This window comes from Ammospiza nelsoni, chromosome 12 (genome assembly GCF_027579445.1).
Source record: "Ammospiza nelsoni isolate bAmmNel1 chromosome 12, bAmmNel1.pri, whole genome shotgun sequence".
NCBI classification, from domain to species: Eukaryota; Metazoa; Chordata; class Aves; order Passeriformes; family Passerellidae; genus Ammospiza; species Ammospiza nelsoni.
This window is the reverse complement of record NC_080644.1, coordinates 4,746,124-4,767,315: the sequence shown is the minus strand read 5'-3', so window position 1 is coordinate 4,767,315 and position 21,192 is coordinate 4,746,124. Positions and strand designations below refer to the sequence as shown.

Here is a 21,192-nt window from a genome sequence, read left to right as displayed (position 1 = left end):
GGCTGTGGCTGCGTGTTTCGAGAGGAATTCGGTGAGGCTGTAGCAGCTCCTGAGGTGAAAATAGCTTTTGGAGCAATCAGAAGGTGGCAGACCCCCTGGGCCTTAACTACAGGCTCGTTTCTGGGTTTGCACAGTTTTCTTGCGTTGCTTACGTTCTCTATGTTTCTCGAATTCCCCTGACAGAAGGATGCCTGCTCAGGGTCTGCAGCCCGAACCCTTCTCTGTGTTTGCAGCTGCTGCTCTGCCCATCCCCGTGCTGTTCTCCAGAGGTGCTGACAGCAGAACTGATCCTGCCCCTGTGGCAATACCTGTGGGGATGTTTTCTGTCCTGCCACCTGCAGCAGGCACCAAGGATAGGGTTTGTGCAGTGGTAGGTGACTTCATCCTGCACAATCACCAGCTGAAACAAATCCTCAGAGAGAAGTTATTCTCTTTAGAGAATAAGTGGTGGAACAAGTGGTGGAAGAAGGAAGAATTACCTTCCTGGAGCTGGGGCCCCAAGGACTCCTTGGTTTGCATACCAAGAATTCAGTTTTTCTTACACAGCTTTACCTCTTCCTCCTGCTGCCCACGAGGAGCAGAGGCAAGATCATCACCCTCTGTGTTCCACCTGCCCAGGGAGCCCTCCTGGCTGATTAAAAGGCAAATGAAGTTCTGACCTCACTTCTGTTCATTAAGGCACAGATCCCGCAGGAGCAATAAATTCATGGTGGACGCTTTGGAGAGATGCAGGAATGTTGCTGTGCAGCATGCAAAGATGCTCTGGGAGAATACAAGAATGCTTCCGAGTTGAGAGGGGAAAGAGGGATGTAGAGGTGTTCTAGGGGGTGGCAAGGATTCTTCGAGGTAATGCAGTGATGCTCCAGGTTTGAGAAGGGAAGGGAAATGGGAGAAGATGCTCTGGGGGGGGGATCAGGGATGCTCCGGGGTAATGCAAGGATGCTACCAGGTTGAGAGGGGAATGTGTGGATTCTCGGGAATGCCCTGGAGGAATGAAGGGATGCTCTGGGTAGTACAAAGGTGCTCCCGGGCTGAGAAGCTCCGTGGGATTGTGCAGATGCTCAGGGCTGCTCTCGCGGCACGCAGAGAGACGCTTGGGCGGATTTAGGGATGCTCTGGGGGTCTCGGGGCTGCTCGGGGGGCACCGAGGGTGCCGGGGGCCGGAGCGGGAGGCGGGAGCGGGCGGGGCGGGGAGGGGCAGCAGCCCCGCGGCGGCGGCGCGGCGGGAGCGGCGCGGGCATGGAGAGCGCCGGGGCGCTGAACGGCTCCGCCGCCGCCGCCGGGCGCTTCGCGGCCGCGGGCACGGCAGCGCTGGGCGCGCTCATGGCCCTGCTCATCGCCGTCACCGTGGCGGGCAACGCGCTCGTCATGCTGGCCTTCGTGGCGGACTCCAGCCTGCGCACCCAGAACAACTTCTTCCTCCTCAACCTGGCCATCTCGGATTTCCTCGTAGGTAAAGTGCCACCGGCACCGGCACGGCAGCAACTCGGGCTGCCCGGCTGCTCCCGCGGGCCCCGCTCCTGCCCCCGACACCCTCCCGCAGTCCCGGTCCCCTCCCGCAGTCCCGGTCCCGTGCCACAGTCCCGGTTCCCCTCCCGCAGTCCCGTTCCCCTCCCGCTGTCCCGGTCCCCTCCCGCTGTCCCGGTCCCCTCCCGCTATCCCATTCCCCTCCCGCTGTCCCGGTCCCGTCCCGCTGTCCCGGTCCCGTCCCACAGTCCCGGTTCCCTCCCGCAGTCCCTCTCCCCTCCCACAGTCCCGTTCCCCTCCCGCAGTCCCGTTCCCCTCCCGCTGTCCCGGTCCCGCACAGGGAAGGAGCCCCCGGCGCCCGCGGGTCCCCCCGGGCAGAGCCCGGCTCTCATCGGGACCGACCCCTCCGCTTGCAGGCGCTTTCTGCATCCCCCTGTACGTGCCCTATGTGCTGACGGGGAGATGGATCTTCGGGAGAAGCCTCTGCAAACTCTGGCTGGTGGTTGATTACTTGCTGTGCACCTCTTCGGTCTTCAACATCGTCCTAATTAGCTACGACAGGTTCCTCTCGGTGACAAGAGCGGTGAGTCCTGTCATGACAGCTGAGAGGGACATAACTCTCCGCCTGCTTTATTCTCCAGATTGTCTGCAATACTTAAAAGTTCTTTGAATCCTCCAGAAATTATGAATTTTTCAGCTTGGGAGGCAATAACCATCCACAAATGCAAAATTCAGCTGTGATTTCAGATTAGCATTCCTGGCATGATTAAATCACTTAAGGCTCAGTCCCCGTTGTGCAGGTGTTCCCTTCCCAGGTGACAGGGTAGTAGTGTACAAGCAAGCCAGCCAGGTAAGCAGACTGTAAACTAACTTGCAAGAGCTTATTATCCCCAGGACAAACAAGTGGATTGCAGTCAGACTCGCAGCTTCACGGCAGTAAATAGCACTGCCAGCTGTGGCAGGGAATGTGGAGAGGTCTCTGAGAGTGTGGGAGATCAAAATGTTTGGCCTTTTGCAGGAGGTAATGAGCAGTTCCCAGGCAGATCTGACCCACTGCTGTTTGCTCGTTCCCTGATTGCAAATACAACACAGATTTAGCCCAGGAGTTGGTCAAGTCCCTCTCCTTGGGACTGACAGGGAGGAGCTGGGACAGCTCAGTAAGTGGTGGGTGCAGACAGCTGCCAGCTCCAACCAAACCAGTAAATTTCCACTTAGCAGACACCATATTTTGGAGCTGTAAAATGAGTGTTCTAAATCTTCCCTGTAAGAGTGTGATTTATCTAGCAATTGCTCCTGTTGCCTATGGCATATCAATTTGTTGCACTGCTGGGGGATTGCCTAGCAACTTTACCAGGATTGCTAATAGTCCATTTGTGAGGAGCCTCAGCCAGCTGGGGTGTGGGACTGTGTGTAAGACAAGGCTTTCCTCTTGCAGGTCGCCTACAGAGCCCAGCAAGGCAACACCAGGCAAGCAGTGCTGAAGATGGTGATGGTGTGGGTGTTGGCATTCCTGCTGTACGGACCTGCCATTATCAGCTGGGAGTACATATCAGGCCAGAGCATCATCCCCAGTGGGGAATGCTATGCCGAGTTCTTCTACAACTGGTATTTCCTCATGACAGCCTCCACGCTGGAGTTTTTCACCCCTTTCATCAGCGTGATGTTTTTCAACCTGAGCATTTACCTGAACATCCAGAAACGCACCAAAATGCGCCTGGACGTTCTCCACGAAGTGCACAACCAGTCCTTCACTGAGGAGATGGAAAGGAGCCCAGAGGCAAAGCTTTCTCTGAAATGCTGTAAGTGGGAGCAGAAGGAGTCAGCTGAAACCCTCGACCTCTCTAAGAGCAAAGCTCAAGCAGCAGCCTCCACTTCCAGCCTGGATGCCAAAGACCTGCTGGAAATGAGCTCGGAGAGCTCCAGGAAACCCAAGTGTTGCGACAAAAAGAGCTGCAAAACTTCAGCCTCCACTCTGTCCTCAGAGAAACGGGTGAAGATCGTGTCCCAGAGCACAACCCAACACTTCAGGCTCTCCAGAGACAAGAAAGTGGCCAAATCACTGGCCATCATTGTGGGCATCTTTGGGGTTTGCTGGGCACCGTACACCCTCCTGATGATCATCCGCGCTGGCTGCCACGGCCAGTGCATCTCCGAGTTCTGGTATGAGACTTCTTTCTGGCTGCTGTGGATCAACTCAGCTGTCAACCCCGTCCTGTACCCTCTCTGCCACTCCAGCTTCAGGAGGGCTTTTGTTAAACTCCTTTGCCCCAAGAAGCTGAAGGTTCAGCCTCACTATGCCCTTCAGAACTACTGAGGGTGAAGCCAGCCCAGTGTGAGGATGAGACAAGCCTTGGTTTACTTCTGCTGTACTGGTGTGCGACTGGAGCTTGTGTCCTTGGAAGAAGCCAGGAGCAGCGGTGTGGGGCAGGTGAGGAAGGCAGAAGAGAGCCCACAATTAACTTATTTTAGTTCATCAACAACAAAATCCCACCGCAGAGAAATATAAAGGGGTTTATTGACATTAACCACGGGCAGGGAAATCTGCGTCCGCCACTTGCAGGTGCCACAAAAGAGCTCTGCTGCCACCTAGTCAGCCTGAGCAGCACCAGCATTTAGCTCCAATAAACTGAAAACTGAAAAGAAAGAGCTAATAAAAATAAATATCTGGCTTAAACTAGTGTGCTAAACTACAGCTTAGCTGTTGGCAGACCTGATCTTCCTCATAAATGGGAGAGATTTTTCTTCACACCTATTACACATGGATTATGATGATACAGAAAGAAAAGAACAAACCTCAGAAGGAAAACATCTCATTTCTATTTTTGTTACAGTCATAATCTGGATCCCTGTTTCATGGGGTGCAATAGATGTCCTTTCCACACCCCAAGAAGGGACAGATCTCTGCCCTAAGGAGTTTACAGTGCCAGCTTCTCCACAGGCTCCATCCTGACAACCCAAAGACATCCTCAAATCTCTCCTGCAGGATCTTAAAGATACTCTTCTGGCACTGTGTTAGGGAATGACAAGCTCAGATAGATGCAAATCTTGTGTTGTTTTTGTTATGTTCCTTTTTAAAATGTTCCTTTCAGACCTCTTAAATTTTTCAAGTTTCAGAAATCTTGCATTCTTTCTTTTAAAATACCTCATTTCATTGGAGACCTGGCTTGAGCTGATTCAGTCAACACAACCTTCAATTCTTTTACTGTTTAATTTGAAATTTTTCTTTAGAGCTGTCAACTAATTAAACAGAGCACAAGATTCAAGAGACCAGGGCTCTAGCCTTGGTCCTACCAAAAAATCCTGGTCATTTTACTCTGCTTCCCATCTCATGCTTCATCACAGCTGCCCATTTGTTCTGCAGCCTCTTTGGGCACAGAGGCAGTATGACCAAAAAGCAGATTAATTCCACTGCTGGCACTGCTCAGAGATGTAGTAACACAAATAAGTAATTAGTTGCCATGGCAAATGCTCGTATTTAACAGTATTGCACAGGGGAGCTCAAGATCCTAAGTCTGAAAACTCCATTTACAAATAGAATCCCAAATGTGGTAAAGCAGAACCCCAAAGCTTATGATGTTGTGATCACCAATGACATTTTGCTGCTGCGAGCAAACTGCTTTTGGCTGCTGCTAAAAGTAAAAAGAAAATGCCATCAGACTGTATCTCAGTGATATTTGTCAAGTAGATCAGTATTGTCACCTGAAGTCAGGTTTTAAATGATGTCTTGTCTTGTGTGTGTGATATTTCAGACTTGTGACATGTTCTGTCAGTTTGTTATATATGGGTTAAAACTCACCCCTCAAAGTATGTGTGCTGTGAATTGACAGGATAAATGTTGAGCCTGCTCGTACCTTTCCCTGTGTCTGCTCCCTTCTGAAAACTTCAATAAAGTATTTTTGTAAGAAGCTTGCTGCATATTTTATGGTGAAAAAGCTGTTGTCAGAACTGATAAAATCCAACTGGAAGCAGAACATCCACGGGTTTACCTGAGGAGGCAGATATACATGTCACAGATAAACCAGCTCCTGGAACAGCTGAGTGTCTCTTACCTCTGTGAGCAGGTTCCTGACAGCCCCCTGAGGGTCTGGTGAGTGCACATCACTCAGTTCTCTCCAGCTTCTGGTCTTTTCCAGAGCGTGTTACACGCAGCTGGGATCTGGAGAGGGTCCATCAGCAATAACTCTTCCTATAACTCACAAACCTCACTGGTTTACTTAAAAATGACAAAGCCATAACGTGCCCAAGGCACCAGTTTCCAGCTGAAGTTCTCTTCAGGTGCTCAACAGGAGAGGTGCAACTACTAGATCGTTCATTCTGATTAAAAAAGGTGCCTGGTGTGACACCTTCCTTTCCCAGAGGGAAGAAAAGAGTGCATTTCCTTTTGCACAGTATTTTCATGGTCTCTGACCTCCATGTGGGCAAAATTATCTATACTTGGCTGAAGGTAATTTTATTCATTGTTGGATTTTGCAGGGAAGATACTTATATTCCTTCCTGAAATAAGAGCTCTTGCTTTGTCAGATAAAAAGGAAAAATAACTATTTATGCTTGGACATGAGGTCACACCTGAGCCTGGTTTTCATACTGAAAATGTTGGGAGATGCTCTGAAGTTTCAGAGTAGCTGATGACTAATTCAAATATGCTTAAAAGAGTATTTGAATTCTGCTGATTGTCAGTGTTCAGAATATAAATGTCTGTATGCATTTGGAAGAGGCAGTGACTGGGGAGCTTCTAGGCATGAGCCAATATGAATTATGAAAATGCAGAACCACTGGATGAGGCAGGGGTGCTTGTCATCCAGCCCAGCAAAACACCTGCGTATCATTTATTTTTACAGGCTAAAAAATTGCCTCTTTCCTATTGTCTTGGCATAAGCTAAGCAGGCAGGACCTGTTTACAACAGCCATGAAGGAGGACTTGCTGTAATAATTAATATGATTCAAATATTTGGGGAAGCACAGAGGCTTCATCTCCACAGAGAAAAGAAACCTGGCTAATTCCAGGGAGAAGCATCCAATTTATGCAGGGAGTGTTGGTAAACAGCATTCAGGCAGCTGCAAGTCATGCCAGGGAGCTTTTTGGATAAGAGACTTCCCACAGGAGCAGAGTGGAGGTGATGCCAGTTCCCCTCTCTTGGTACAAATCTCCATTAACTCGAGGACATAAAGGCTGCCCCAAAGAGGTCTGTGGTCTTTTCCTACAGCAGCATCTGCATATCAATAAACTACCAAAAAACATTTTTAATTTTAGCACAGCTACTTTCTTTCTGTCTCTCTAAATGCTTCCTCCCTAATCACCAGTAATGAGAGATCTCTTTGCACAGACAGAGGAACTCTGCTCCTCAGCCTCTCCTCCAGCCCCTCCTCAATTACCATCCCTTATTTTTTCTCTCCAACCTGCAGTTACAGAAATTGCTCCATTGTTCCACAGACATCACTGAAGCTTCATTAGCTCAAGTAGGAGGCTGGAGAAGAAGAGAGAATGCAAGGATCTTTTGTTGAAAAACACCTGTCTGTGATAATTAATGAGATTTGCTGGCAGAGAAGGGCTTTGAAAGTAGCAAGATGTGATTATATTTTGATTTGAAAGAATGCTAATGGTTTGTAAATGACCATTCATTTTCACAGCAGAACTAGGATGGAAAGACCAGGGGTTAATATCCTTGCCAGAAAGAACTTGAACAATGTGATTTCTGTGAGAGGGGATTGATTTTTCACAACCCCATCTGTGGAGCAGTGACACCAGCACAACTTTGCAGTACAGATCTGGTCCTAAAAGAGACCTCCTGCACTCTGCAGAGCTTGTTCTGCAAATAGATGAGGCACAGTAAGGAGTGTTATCTTTCCTTCTGAAGTGAGAATTGCAGACAAGAATAAAAACTCTGAGAGCTGCCCTGGATGAGTGCCACAAAAGAGAAAAGCTCTCAATTTCTGACACCACAAAGCCAGCCTTTCATGCAAGATTGCACAGATGTTCCTGTGGACAGTAGGGAACTCACAGCACTTTTCTGCTCCCTTAACCTTTAAGCCTCCTCCTTTCCTCCTTAGAACAATTTTCTGTCAATATAGTTGCATTTGCAGGATTAAGGAATTATGGGGGTTTAGAACAGCAATTAGGAGTTCTGCAGGGTGAAAGGTCTCACCTATAATCCAGCACCACCATTTATTGAGATTTAAAACTATTGTTGGTATTTACTTCAACAAACCCCGCACTACCTGAGGGAGGAACACTTGTGAGCTCCTCAAAGGCAAGAAAACCCAGCTCTGTCCCTGCACCTCCTGTTGCAAGCTCAGAATGTCAATGGCTCCTTCAATCAGCACCATTTTTATTGCTAAGGATGCACGAGCATTACTTATTTACAGGCCCCACACTTTTACTCCATCATTTACAATGTGTTTGCACAGTCTGGGTGCAAAAGGGAGCTAACACTTAATCCAAGTACCAAACATCATAGGTAGAGCTATGTGTGCACTTCTGTGGGGGAAGAACAAGACTATTGTTCAATTTTTAAAATGCTATTACCTGATTTTTATTTTTTTAATGATTTAGAGGCACTAAGCAAGAACTTTGGTTGGGTTGTAAAGGCTTCGCGGCAAAACTGGACCCACAGCTTAAACATGTGTTTTTTTAAACACAAAAATGTGTTCTTTTAAACACAAAAATGTGTCTGTGGTGTGACACCGACTTTGGAATTATTTTTAACACAATATCCTAGGATTTAGCAGCACAATTAACACTGAAGGAAAACTGATTGCAAAGTAGTTAATAATCTCATTCAAGATCTCTCTGAGCATTCACAAACAACAACCTCTCTACCAGGAAGGCAACAAGAGTTCTGGCAAATATTTTAGCTGTTAACTCACAGCTCACACACGACTTTAGCCTTTAGAAGCTGTTTATTGAAGAACAAACAATAATGGGGGTTGCATATAAACCCTTGAACACAAGGCTGCAAGTACACCCTGCAGTGTCCATGAACTGAGAACAGTTTGACAAAGCAATCACCCTCCATTATGAAAATAATTTATACCTTAGATTCTAAGAAGCACAAATTTAATAGACCACTCTGGTTAAAACACCATTTAATACCTCTGATACAGCTTGTATTCAAAATATACAGGGATAAAATAATATGTGTAATACTTTTACGAAGCCTATGGTCAGTGCTCTGGGAATTAAACTGTTATCCAAGAGCTTTCATGAAAGGAAAAAGGTCTTTTGTTGGTGTCATTAAAATTTTTAACCAAAATGAAGGTTGCAAAAACTTTATGGAGCTGTGTGGGCAGAGGAATGCTGACACACAGCTAATTCAAAGTAAGGAAAAGACTGAAGTCAAATGTGACTGTCATTGGAAGAATACAGCACCAGGGCAATACAAAACCTCAGCAGAGGACCAAAATGCCCAACACATCCCTCCTGAAGCTCTCACTGGGGAGAGCTCATGCAGACAGAAGCCTGCAGAACAGTTCATCTGTATTTCAGAGAGATAAGAGCTGAAACACCTTAGAAATTCCCCCTCACAAGTGCCACATGCTCCTGTCCTCTACTAGGAAGGGACAATCTCAAAAATTAGATAATCCCTGGGAACACAGGGATTATACTGATTTCCCTTGAAAAAACCCAGAAATTCACCTTTCCTTCACTCACCTCCTGAGAGATGCTCCAGCAGTACTGAACGAATGACTGAAAGCTGGGGAAATCAGGAATTTAAGGTGATTACCATTGACTCATGTTAATAACCATGCTTTCACCTCAACAATTACTTCACTGAGAACCAGCACTGTGCACCACTTCAGAAAAGTGCCTTCCAGTCACCATTTGTAAATAGGAAATATTTGTAATCAATATTAATCACTCCCAACTGTGGCATAACAAGTTATCAAATCAGAATTGCCTCCTTCACAACAAAAGAACACAGAACATAAATTTTAGTCAGCCTAAATGCCACTTTTACAACAGACTCTGAAGAGGTATCTGTGTGCTGACAGAATCTACCAAATTCCCTTTGAAAAAGCAGGTCTATTAACTGAAAGAACAGAATAGGCATAGCATTTTCTGAGAAAATCTGAACAAGTTCTTTCTTTATTCAAGCACATTTGTGGCTCTCTGCAATTATTTTCTCGATTAATGTATGAGCACTTAGGCTTTCCTGGCGTGAAAGAGGGAATATAGCTATTTTTCAGCCTGGGTATTAACTAAAAGCAAATCTTCTACTGTGCACTCATTCATCAAGTGCCCTGGTCAGCTAAATGTGATATCAGTTTTATTTCAGGCTAAATACATCAGGAAAATAACTTCTGTAGCACTAATTTAATTTAGTCTTAACATACAATTCTAGAACTGTTCTGTTGATCAGCTTCAGAAGCCTCTTCAAGCCATTGAATAACAATTACAAAAATCACTATCTTTAGAACATTTAATTAGTGATAATTATATCAATTAGCAGCACCAGTTAGTAAATTGTACATGTTTCACATGGCAATTGTTATCCATCTACAGATTAAGTTTTATCTACTGTGAAAGAATTTCTGAATGCTTTATAAAACAAATAAGAGTTGTGTGAGTGAGCTCTCCTAAAGCTCCTGAGCACTGCCAGGGACTGCAGTTCCATGAAGAGGGTAAAGTGGATACTGGAGGATTATTTCCCAAATTCCAGGTCATCTGTTTTGCCACAGAATTTCTCTGTGACTCTGCAAGTTGCTAGGGTCCAAATCCAGACAGATATTTTAATTCAAAATGCTTATAATTCAGTGGGATATAGGCTTTTCCAAGCCTGGCTAAGATTGGACCTCAGCCTTTCGTGATTCAGTTTCTACCACTGAAATCAGATTTAAAAATCACTCAGAAACATAAGGTACAGTAATTGGAAAAAAAAATTCAAACCCATGAAATTTTCATCCATCAAAACCATTTTCCTAATGGCCATAAATTAGTTAATGAAGCTGGAAATTTTTGGTTGATTTAGAAACAGAGCTGTGTTAACTTGTCAAAATAAAATAAATTTTTTCAGCCTATAGATAGAAGGGGCACAAGCACAGTTAATATGGCACCCAACCCATAGCACAGTGGGGCAAGATTCAAACCCACAACCCCTGGCTCTGGAGTTTTTAATGTCATCAGATTTGGGGTTTTTTAGATAGACCTCAGCATCCCAGTAATTGCCCGTTTGCACCACTGCTCTAAACTTCCATTACATGTCTGCTGTGGGGGTGGGTAAGTGAGGAGAAGAAACATTTTGTAAAGTCATGCAGTAAGAAAATATCGATTTGTTAGGAAAATTAATCTGCAAACATCAGAGGTTTCTGTCCAAAAAGGAGACAGAGGAGTCTTTTCTGGCTTTATTTGAATAAAGGCAGAGGCCATGGGGTGTTCCCCTGGGATCTCTCAGATTTTTGGAGGACACAGCCTCCCTTTTCATCCCAATTTCCCTTCTCTCTTTCCCCATTGGCTGAGGTACTTGATAGGTTCAGACTTCCCAATACACCTGATACCAAAGATTTCCCTCTAATGTACAATTCACAGAATCACAGAATCACAGAAGTTCAAGACTGGAAGAGACCTATAAGATCATCAAGTCCAGCCGATGTTCTAACTGTTCACTAGATCATGGCAGCAAGTGCCACATCCAGTCTTTTTTTGAATTCTTCAAGGGATGATGACTCCACCACCTCACTGGGTAAATGATTCCAGATCTGACCACTCTTTCTGTGAAATATTTCCTTCTTAATTCTAACTTCTAATTCTCCCTTTTAATCGCTAATTCTTACTGAATTTAGGCACTTTTCTTCCCCATTGTTTCTTTCATCTTTCAACGTCTAATTTCATCTATCAGCAAACCTAAAGCTCCAGCCCAGACCACATGGCTTCCCTCTCCTCCTCAGACCTCTTCACCCAACCAGAACCAAAGAGAATTCCCCTGGGAGTGCTCTGCTTTTAACCCCCTGTGTTCTGAGGTGCATCCCTGTCTTCAGTGCCCACACCAGGTGCCAATATTCAAATCTGACCACTCATTGGTTTGACTACAACTTCCCAAAACTCACTTCCTTGTCAAACCAGGACATTGTGATAAATGTGAGTCCTGTCTGGACAAAGCACTCTGGCTGCCCAAAGTCATCGTCCTGATTTATAAGAGAGGAAAACAACAGGAAATGAAGAGCCACAAACCAGTATGATTTCATGAATAAGATAATCAAAATAGGGATACTTCATCTGTAATATCACAGATGTCTTCTTGACAACCAGTGTTTTAGCAATTACATTGCCTCATGCAAATATTTTTTGTCATAAGCATTTTCCACTTTTAGGGGGAGATTAATTTATCTGGATTTAGAGAGGGAATAGTAACTTCTGACAGTGGCTGATTAGTGTGTGCACAAAGGAAGCACTGGGTGGGGATTCACAAGTCTTTGGGAAATAATGATGTTCCAGTCTCAAAGGTAATTAAGCATCAAGAACCCAAATGCCAAGATTCAAATGAGAAATCTTTAAACCATGATGAAGCTTTTCCATATGCAAAAATTGATCCCAAACCATCAGATGCTTTCTAAAATATTGACTGTTACCAGCACATTAATTGCCTATCGATTTCTCAAGTTACAAAGACAAAAAGGCCCCACGTAGGATTTGAATAACAAAAGATAATTTGTTCAGCAGTTCATTTTCAGCTTTTCAATCAGTCTTAATATGTCTGGATCTAAAGTGTATTTCTAAAATTGCACTTTAAAAGGTGGTTGTGTCTGTATAAAACATTTTCAGCATATGTGAATAGCACAAGGATGTTTTGTGTCTTGTACTCATCATGACATAAAATAACAGCATCTGATTTTGCTGCAGTGCTACAGCCAGGTTAAAAGCCCACCAAACTGAGCCCAGGACACCTCTGCATTATGCCACTCACTCCAATTACACTAATTGAATGTTACCAGAATAAAATGGATTGTAACAAAGTAACCAACCACAGCCTTAATGAAATGGAACGTGCAGACACGAGTGAGTTATTAAACCATAATCATACGGATTTGTAGTATGATTGGTCTTCTCACTCATCAGTCAGGAAACGTCTATAAAATACACAAATACACGTCCTCACCTTGATGGCAGAATATAGCAACATGCAAAGAAGAGAGCTGAGTAAGGAATGCACAGTTCAAGGAGTCAGGGCTATATTTTATACATACAAGGGCAGAGAAAAAAACCCCAAACCCTATGGATGACAAATCAGATGCTGTTAAAGCCTCCTTGGACAATTCTATTTCAATCAGAAAAGAGGAGATGAAAAATTACTCTCAGTGGGGAAACGAAGGACAAACATAATCTCAACATTAAAACAAGGTTGATGAAAATCTCCCTGCCTTTGTCCTTCCACCAGCTAGGTTTTATGACTCAGAAAAATGGGCACACACCACATGATTAATTTCAGAACTGCTCAGAGAAAAATCAAGAGTGCAGCCTGAAGGGAGCTTTGTTCTGTTATCAAGAGTTGCAAAATCATCTTTTATCGTTATTGGCATACAAATTTAACCTCCCCTCCAAATAATAATACTCCCGTCCAAACAATAACTGCAGTCTTTCCAGACTTCTGCAGTGCAGGCACATTTAATCCTTATTTGAAAAAACAAAAATTTGTTGCTGGAGAATGGCACTAGGACCTGCAGCATGGAAGACTAGCAGAAAACAGAATTGTTCTTCAAAGGCCAGGCACACATTGACCTTGGGATGAAGTTTAGCAGTGTCAGGGGGTTGTTTCAATTCTCACCAAAGCCCTTTCCACAACAGTGCACTACCAGTGCAGGTGTTGGAGAGTTTTGTTGGAAACCCATGGAGGACAGGACAGAAAAGCAGTTGGATGGTGGATCCGTGTCCAGCAGCTTGTACAAACTATGACCAGATCCCACCCCATCTCTGGTTCACAGCCACTACTGTCAGTCTTTAATTTGAATTAATGAACAGGTAACAGGTTGTTCAGCATGTTCAAGTCAAGAGTACTTATTCACCTTCCACAAATCTACTATGAAGACTCTTAATAAGGACTCAGACAATAATGGAAGATCCTTCCGTAATGTAAAAAAAAAAAAAAAAAAAAAAAAAAAAATTAGGTAAGTGCTTTAGGAAACAGTAAGTAAAGTAGATTGCAAAACATCTCATGCTTAAACACACAGATTCAAGGCTCTAGTTAATGTAATGCAATGAGTCCTCAGTATGCCCATGTTTAAAAGTGCAGTCCTTTCTAATGCTTGCTTTTACATTAGCATTTGATTTTCTTTTTCCAGGCAATTGATACCACTTCTATTTTCCAAGGACTTACAAAGCGGAAAATAAATAAAATAAAATAAATATAACCCCCCTACAATTAGCACTGAAATAATGTTGTAATTGTGTACTGAAAAAATACAAAAGAGTACTAGAATTGTAAAGTGCTCAACAAAATTATGGTTCAGGCTTCTCCAGGAAATAGAATTGACTGCACTTCAATTCACATTGAATTCCCATGGCTTATTGTCAGAATGAGAAATAAAATCTACCATATCTCTCTCCTCTGGCCAGCTTAAGGAGCAAAGTCACCATCAAAGGGTTCAGCAAAGGAAAGCAAAAGGGAATCGTGTGGAAGAAAACCACCAAAACCTAAATCAAAACAAGCCCACCCACCCCAGCCCGTGCCAAAAAAAAGTGGAAAGACATCCTATAGCACACAGCAGCTCCCCAAAACAATTCACCATTAAACTAATGATTTTTTTCCCTCTCTGTTTTAATAGGCAAAATGCATTTCCTTTGCAAATACTTTATTTCCAGCAGAACCAGAGGTTCCTCCTCAGTCCTGTGCTCCACTACAACGAGACCCAAGAGATCTTCATGCTAACTGTGAAGGAGCACCCTGGAGAAATGTGATTTAAGTGGTTAAAGACTACAGGAAGCCCAAGCCTCTCCAAAGAGCTGTTCCGACAACAAAGCTGGAGGTTTTTGGCACTTTTCAGGGAGTACCTGAGGCTGCAAAGCCTCTTTGAAGCCTGTTAGGAACACGGCTTGGGAGCTTGGTGCTGTCACCTCAGCAGAACAAAGAGCCCAGAGCAGGATCAATGGCACATTCCCGGAGGTGTCAGGAAACTTGCAGTGCTTCTCACACAGCAGCAACAACACTGCTCTCCCTGCAGGGACTGGGACACCTGAGCACTGAAGGAAGGCTGGGAGCTCCTCAAGCGTCACAGACATTTTTCCATTAAAATCCTTTCGTCAGGATTTTTCCTGCTGAAGCTGAGAAGTTTCAGCAACAAAGTGCAAACAATGGTTATCTGCTGCTGTGGGGTGCAACAGGTGTATGGGTGATTGGTCTCGGGTGGATGTTTGGATTTACTGACCACTGGGTCTCTCTCTGCTGAGACACAGACCTTTGTCATTCTTTCTTTTCTAATCTTAGCTTAGCTAGCCTTCTGAGAGCTTTTCCTTCTATTCTTTTTAGTATAGTCATAATGTAATATATATGAGAAAATAATAAATCAAGCCTTCTGAACATGAGGTCAACATTCTCGCCTCTCTCTTCATCCTGCAACCCTTGCGACCACTGTCACACTCAAGTCCTGAGGCTTTTGGAGCAGCCCTTGGCATTCTCAAACACAGCCAGAAAGAGTGAAAAGCCTCTGTGGGTATTAAATAATCTGCTAAGAAGCTGCACCAGCTTTGATGTTCAGGCAACCTTCCCCTGGTTTTATTAAAAGTGGTTGAAAAGCATGTAGTAATAGCAGGAAGAATAGCAGTGAAGCCTAAAAATGCTGCACAAAGCCAAACAGAAGAACAGAACTGAATATTAACTTCTATTTAATTCAACTCAGTAAATCCCAGGGATGAAGCAAAACACAGGAGAGACTTTAGGATTTAATATTAGTTTTGAATTTTTCCTGATCCTATTTATACCAACATCAATGCTTATAATGCAGAGATTACTCCCCACACGTGACCACAAGTAGAAATACTCAGAATGTGAATTTAGGAGAGGTAACTACTGGGTTGGCCATAATTTATTAATCAATTCAGGCTTCCAAGCTGACCTGTCCTTTTTCAGAATTAAAAACCTGCTTTTAAGGATGTTCCATGCAGAAGCATCAGACTGCCAGGGATGAAATCAAAAATGTGCAGAGAAATAAGCAGAGAGAATTATCACCTTCACTGTGGTGTATTACAAAAAGTGGTTAGAGGCTACAGCTTAGTGTTTTTCATATCCACTCAGTAATTTCCTCTATTTCTGACAGTGTTGTGTCTCAGCACCCCACAAGCCTGTTCAGGTCCCTTATGAAAAAGTTTAATTATATGTTTTGATGAATTTTGACTTTCCATTATTAAGATAACAATCTTTTACAGAAAATATGACCAGAGTATATAGAAGCAGCTCTTCTTTCAGTATGAGGAGAGGGCAAAGATCACTGTTCTAAATTAAGATTCCTGAATTCCTAAAGTTTAAGAACACAGTCCATAAAATGATACAGTTGAAAAAAAAAGGGGACACGTACACACAAAGAACTAAATGTTTATTTTATTTTATGTATCTAAGCCTAGGATTTCTCAGAACACTGCCTGAGATTCCTAAATGGGAAAACTCAGATGTGAGTCTCAAATGGTTGGTTCCTGGCCAGTTTATTCAGCTACTTAGCTGCTGCCAGCATTTAAATATAGTAAATTATTTATATTAATGAGAAAATAATCTCAGTCACTAATTGCAGTTTTTTCATGCTCATTACTGAGCTGTGCCTCCCTCTGAGGAGAAAAATCCACACCACAACAGGAGAAAAGTTTTAAGACATGACTGAAACTTGCCATCATATAAAAACATATAACATGGGACCACCTGATTTTATTTTAGAACTTTTGATTTGTGAAAATTGAGAAAGTGACTTCAGTACACTTCATAAAATAAGCCAACACCTCCTACAGATCCTGAATTTCAGTCATTTTTACTAGACAGCAATCTCTTCATTCCATAGTATGCCAAACAAGAGCCAGGCTTCCAGTTCAACTCCTACCATGATTACAATTTTCAATCTGTGCTGTAAAACTTCAGAGACACCTCAAAGGTGAGCAAACAAACAAACCAATGTTTCCAAAGCAGCAGTCCAGAACAAATCCCCATGCTGTGCCCTTCCATATAAACAACAAAAACAACCCACAGCAAGCCCCAGTCACAGAGAGGCACTCAAATCAAACTGCTATTTTAACTTTGTTCTCCTTCCAGCACAGTTCACAGCACTTGTGGCTTCTACCACTTGACTGGGCTTTGTCCTTGTGACTGTTCTGTTTTCACACAAGTGTCATAGAGTTCTCTCAGATGCAACAGCAGCTCCTCCAAGTTCTCCCCTGTCAGAGCAGACACTGCAATGACCCTCTCAGCTACCTGCTCCCTGAGGAGTGCCAGATTGATCCTGGACTGAGCAAGGTCAACCTTATTCCCAACCACAACACAAGGCCTGTCAGACAAGCCTTTTTCATATGCTTCCAGTTCATATTTCAAGTCCTGCAGCTGGCTCCAGGGCTGGGGCACAGAGAGGTCCAGCACGTACAGGAGGAAGTGGCAGCGCTCGATGTGCTTCAGGAAGGCCATGCCCAGCCCACGGTTCTGGTGAGCACCTCTGATTAGGCCAGGAATGTCAGCAACTGCAAGGGAAATTTCACAGTGAATCCAGCAGATGCAATAAAAAACCCTCAAAAATCCCCCCCAGTCTTTTACTAGCCAGTGACAGTACTTTTAGAATTATGTTTCAGTGCCTCAGTATTAAAGCACAACTCATGCTAAGTTTGCTGCTGTTATCTTTTAAAACACCTAAATTTAGATTACTCCAGTGCACACAAAATACAGATTGACAGTTTGGCACTACAAGTGAACGTGAAATGGGCTTTCAGTACAGTTTTCTTTGAAGTTCTTTAGAACTAGCAAGAACACTACAGAACTCCTGAATCTCTTTCTGCAGCATTTTAAAGCATTTACAAAGGTGACATGAATTGCTCTCAAGGTACACACAACAAACTCCAAACTCTTACCTGCCACTTGTTCGTAGTCTTGATAGTGGACAATGCCAACGTGGGGGTTTAGGGTTGTGAATGGGTAGGCAGCCACAGCTGGCTTTGCCCGGGAGATGGCTCTCAAAAGTGAGGATTTGCCAGCATTGGGAAAGCCCACCTGGAATACAAACACACAAATGTCTCAATCTTTAGCAAATCTGCAAAATTCTACTAGACCAGACAGTTATTCTGCAGTTGTTGGACTACATCAAGAACATTTTGCAGCAAAGCATAACTTTCACAGGTTTGCCAGCTGGTGTTAGAATATTTCCATACTCAAATACAAAAATAGCTTAAGCTCAAAGTCGAAGATTTTTCATTTCAGAGGATGACAAACCTGTCACTAACAAAGTCAAATGTTTAAGATCTGCAAAAAGATAAATACAGGGATGAAACAGATGATTTGAACTTTATAATATAGGGGGAAAAAAACCAAACCAAGAAAATAAACCAATTTAAAAGAATTCTCTATACTGTAGTGTTCATGTGCAGAACCAGCAGACAAAGCTGCTGTACATCATCAGTAACCACTGATGAATCTTGTTTCTCTATGTATAGTAGGGATTTTAGCAGAAGTGGGACAACACCAAGTAGCATGAGAGTGACAGCTCTGTGAATCACTTTGGACACCCTTCTACCAAGTAAAAGCAAGAAAGCATCGAGCTGTGTCTCCACACAAGCAAGCCAGGGGCCAAGAAAATGTTCTCTCACATTATTTCTTCAGTCAGTCAAGTGGAAGCTGAACCAACAGAAACTCACCAGTCCTGCATGAGCTGTTGTCTTGAGCTCCAGATGAAGGACCCTCTCCTGACCGGGCTCTCCTGGAGTGAATAATTTCGGAGCGCGGTTTTCGTTGGACAGAAAGAAGCGATTCCCTCTCCCTCCAGCTCCTCCATGAGCTGCAATGTACTCCTCTCCATGCTGGGTGAGGTCAGCCACAACTTCACCATCCTCCTTCACCAAAGTACCAACAGGGACCTCAAAGGGAAGAGGTGCAAGCATCACACCGAAGCTCAAAGCCTGCAGCAGATCCTCCACCAGCTGATTTCAGATTTGCTGAAAATCACTCCTATATATTCTCAAGGTGAGGAGCCCAGAAAGAGAATTGTCTTTCATGAAACTCACTTTCTGAACTCAAACAGCACCCTCAGACATTCACCCTCCATCACACATGAGATTTGCACACAATAAGGTTCTCCAGACTGAAAATCAGCCATGTACCAAGCTACCACACAACACTTACTTTAACGTACTTGTGTGCACCGTTAGCTCCATAACAGTTTTTGCTTCCTCCTCTCTCTCCGTGAAAGCCCTGATAGAAGCGGAACACTGAAGCAAGTGATTTCATCTGCTGGTCAGCTGAAAAGCAAAATACATACATTTTGAACACACTGCTTTAGTAAAACAGGCACGGAAAAGACAATTCACGACTGTTCTTCCCCTTTTTGAATATTGCATGAGTGCACATCCTATTTACTATTTATTGTCCCTATGTTTTATTTACTGTCTCAACAATAAGATATCAGGGAAGACTAACATCAATCTAAGTTGTGACGAAGTTTAACTGTCTGTACTTACCTGCTTAGGTTTATTAATGTGGTCATTCCAAACCAAAATTAATTTGCTAGATTAGATTTTACAGCACAGTGGTGGCAGAAGCAGCTTTATTCATCTTAAGAGGAAAATTTAACCAGATCTTAACATAACACAGTCAGGCACCACTCACTAAAGTATCTGCAAAATACCTCAATTTTCAAAATTCTTTCTAAGGCTGTCAGTGTCATTTATGTCCCCCTTATCACAGCTCAGGACAAAACTTCAAAAGCAAAGACATTTTATACAGAAATAACCATTTTAACCTTTTGCCATTTACCATCCATGCAGGGCTGTTTTTGCTGGGGTGGGGTGTTAAGCAAGAAGACAACAGCACAGAACTGAACAAATTCAGTGAGGTTTACCTTTAAAAATGACATGACCCCCATCACCTCCATTCCCACCATCAGGACCTCCAAACACTTTTCTGGGCTCACTGTGGAAGGACTGGCCCCCATCTCCTCCTTGTCCTCCAACCACGCGCACTTTCCGCTGATCCACGAAATAACGTGTCTGCAACAAGGGTGGGGGTTGCTACCTTTAAATACAATTTATCAGACTCAGCTTCCAAGAAGTTTTAGTTATTAGCCAGACCTGCTATTTTTAGCCCTGATGAATCTCATTCAACAGTAAAAAAAAAAAAAAAAAAGAACGCAGAACTCTGAACCAGAACTCTTGGCATTCACAGATCAACTAAATTCAGTCTACTGAGTGTAATAATAAAGAAAATCAGACCTCATCTTTCAAGTGTTTTTAAGAACTTTTCAAAAAGCAAATGCCTTAGGCTATGCTATGTTAATATAACTTCATCTATCTCCAGAAAAGAGGCTGAAATTCCCAAGGGAAAATATTAGGGAAGTACATTCATTGACAGGTGGAATTGTTTACACAGAGGGATGAAAAAAATAGAAAGCATGACTGTGATCATGGGAACTTTCTAATTCTCTCAATTACTAAGGGACTCAATAATGAGAATGGGCTTTAAGGGTCACTCTAAATAAACGGACAAATAGTACGTGAGGGAGAAAAAGTTTTATTAATGTTATGATACCAAAGATAAACAACTGAAAAAAACCTCCTCTCACCTGAACTTTTGATAAGCAAATTTATACCACTACTAAAAAGCCTCTTTTAGAAAGTATTTGGCACCACCACATGGCGAAAGATTAAACTATAGCTTTTAATGGGGAGTGATTTATGGTTCATTAAAAAATAAGATTTTTCAGAGATGTGTAAATATAAAAATAAGATGAAGAATAAGTTCTAGGACCCTGAAGTTTCTCTGACATAAAGTGATGCTTGTTTGGCAGCTGACTACACCGCAAGACTAAAAAACCAGTGAGAAACAAAACAATATTTTAGATTTAAAGCTAAAACACCCTTTTAGACCTTTAGCTTTAAAAACCTTTTTACCTTCTAGACTTATGGATACTTCCCGCCCAAGGAGGCCAAAGGGGAAGAGAATCGCTACTACGACCACTGTGAGCACCGAGAATATCGCGGGGCCGACTCATTTCCTCACTATTCTGTAAGTCAATTATATTTTAGCCAGTATTTCCTCACTCCAGCAGGGCCAGCGGCGGGAGGCACCCCGAACCCGCGGAGAGCCCAGCACTCACCAGCTGCCGCTCGGAAATGGCTCTCTTCTGCCTCAGCCGCCTGTCCTTGGCGCACCAGGGGCAGCCCGTGGAGAAAGCGGGCGGGCTGAGCAGCACCAGCAGCGGCTTCCAGGGGCTGCGGCCGCTCCCCCCGGCCCCGCAGCGCCTGAGGGAGGCGCTCAGCCCGGCCCCACACAGCACCGCCATGGAGGGACAGGCACAGCCCCGCCTCGGCCTCCCGGGCGCAGCCGCTGCGGCGAAGCCGCGCCCCCGGCAGCCCCGACCCGCCTCAGCCCCGCCCCAGCCCGTGAGCGCTGAGGGAAGCCGCGAGGCACAGAATCCAGAATGGATTGGGTTGGAAGGGACTTTAAAGATCATCTCGTTCCCCCTTCCACTATCCCAGCTTGTACCAAACCCCTCCAGCCTGGCCTTGAGCGCTTCCAGGGCTGGAGCAGCCACAGCTTCTCTGGGCACCCTGTGTCAGGGCCTCCC

At 44.0% G+C, this 21,192-nt stretch overlaps 2 protein-coding genes across 2 annotated transcripts; one reads left to right on the top strand and one right to left on the bottom strand.

The window, feature by feature from the left end:
* The first annotated feature begins 1,239 nt into the window (after positions 1 to 1,239).
* On the top strand, positions 1,240 to 4,713 carry HRH3 (histamine receptor H3). Its single transcript, XM_059480901.1, has 3 exons — positions 1,240 to 1,453; positions 1,884 to 2,050; positions 2,903 to 4,713. Exons 1-3 carry the CDS (start codon positions 1,240 to 1,242, stop codon positions 3,779 to 3,781), a joined length of 1,260 nt encoding a protein of 419 aa, XP_059336884.1. The 3' UTR covers positions 3,782 to 4,713.
* Positions 4,714 to 15,973: 11,260 nt separating this feature from the next.
* On the bottom strand, positions 15,974 to 20,907 carry MTG2 (mitochondrial ribosome associated GTPase 2). The gene is made up of 6 exons (XM_059481114.1): positions 20,722 to 20,907; positions 19,468 to 19,615; positions 18,753 to 18,868; positions 18,269 to 18,487; positions 17,489 to 17,627; positions 15,974 to 17,104 (listed from the first exon to the last, which is right to left on the bottom strand). The coding sequence occupies exons 1-6, from the start codon at positions 20,905 to 20,907 to the stop codon at positions 16,710 to 16,712; spliced, it is 1,203 nt and encodes a 400-aa protein (XP_059337097.1). The 3' UTR covers positions 15,974 to 16,709.
* Between the last annotated feature and the right edge of the window lie 285 nt (positions 20,908 to 21,192).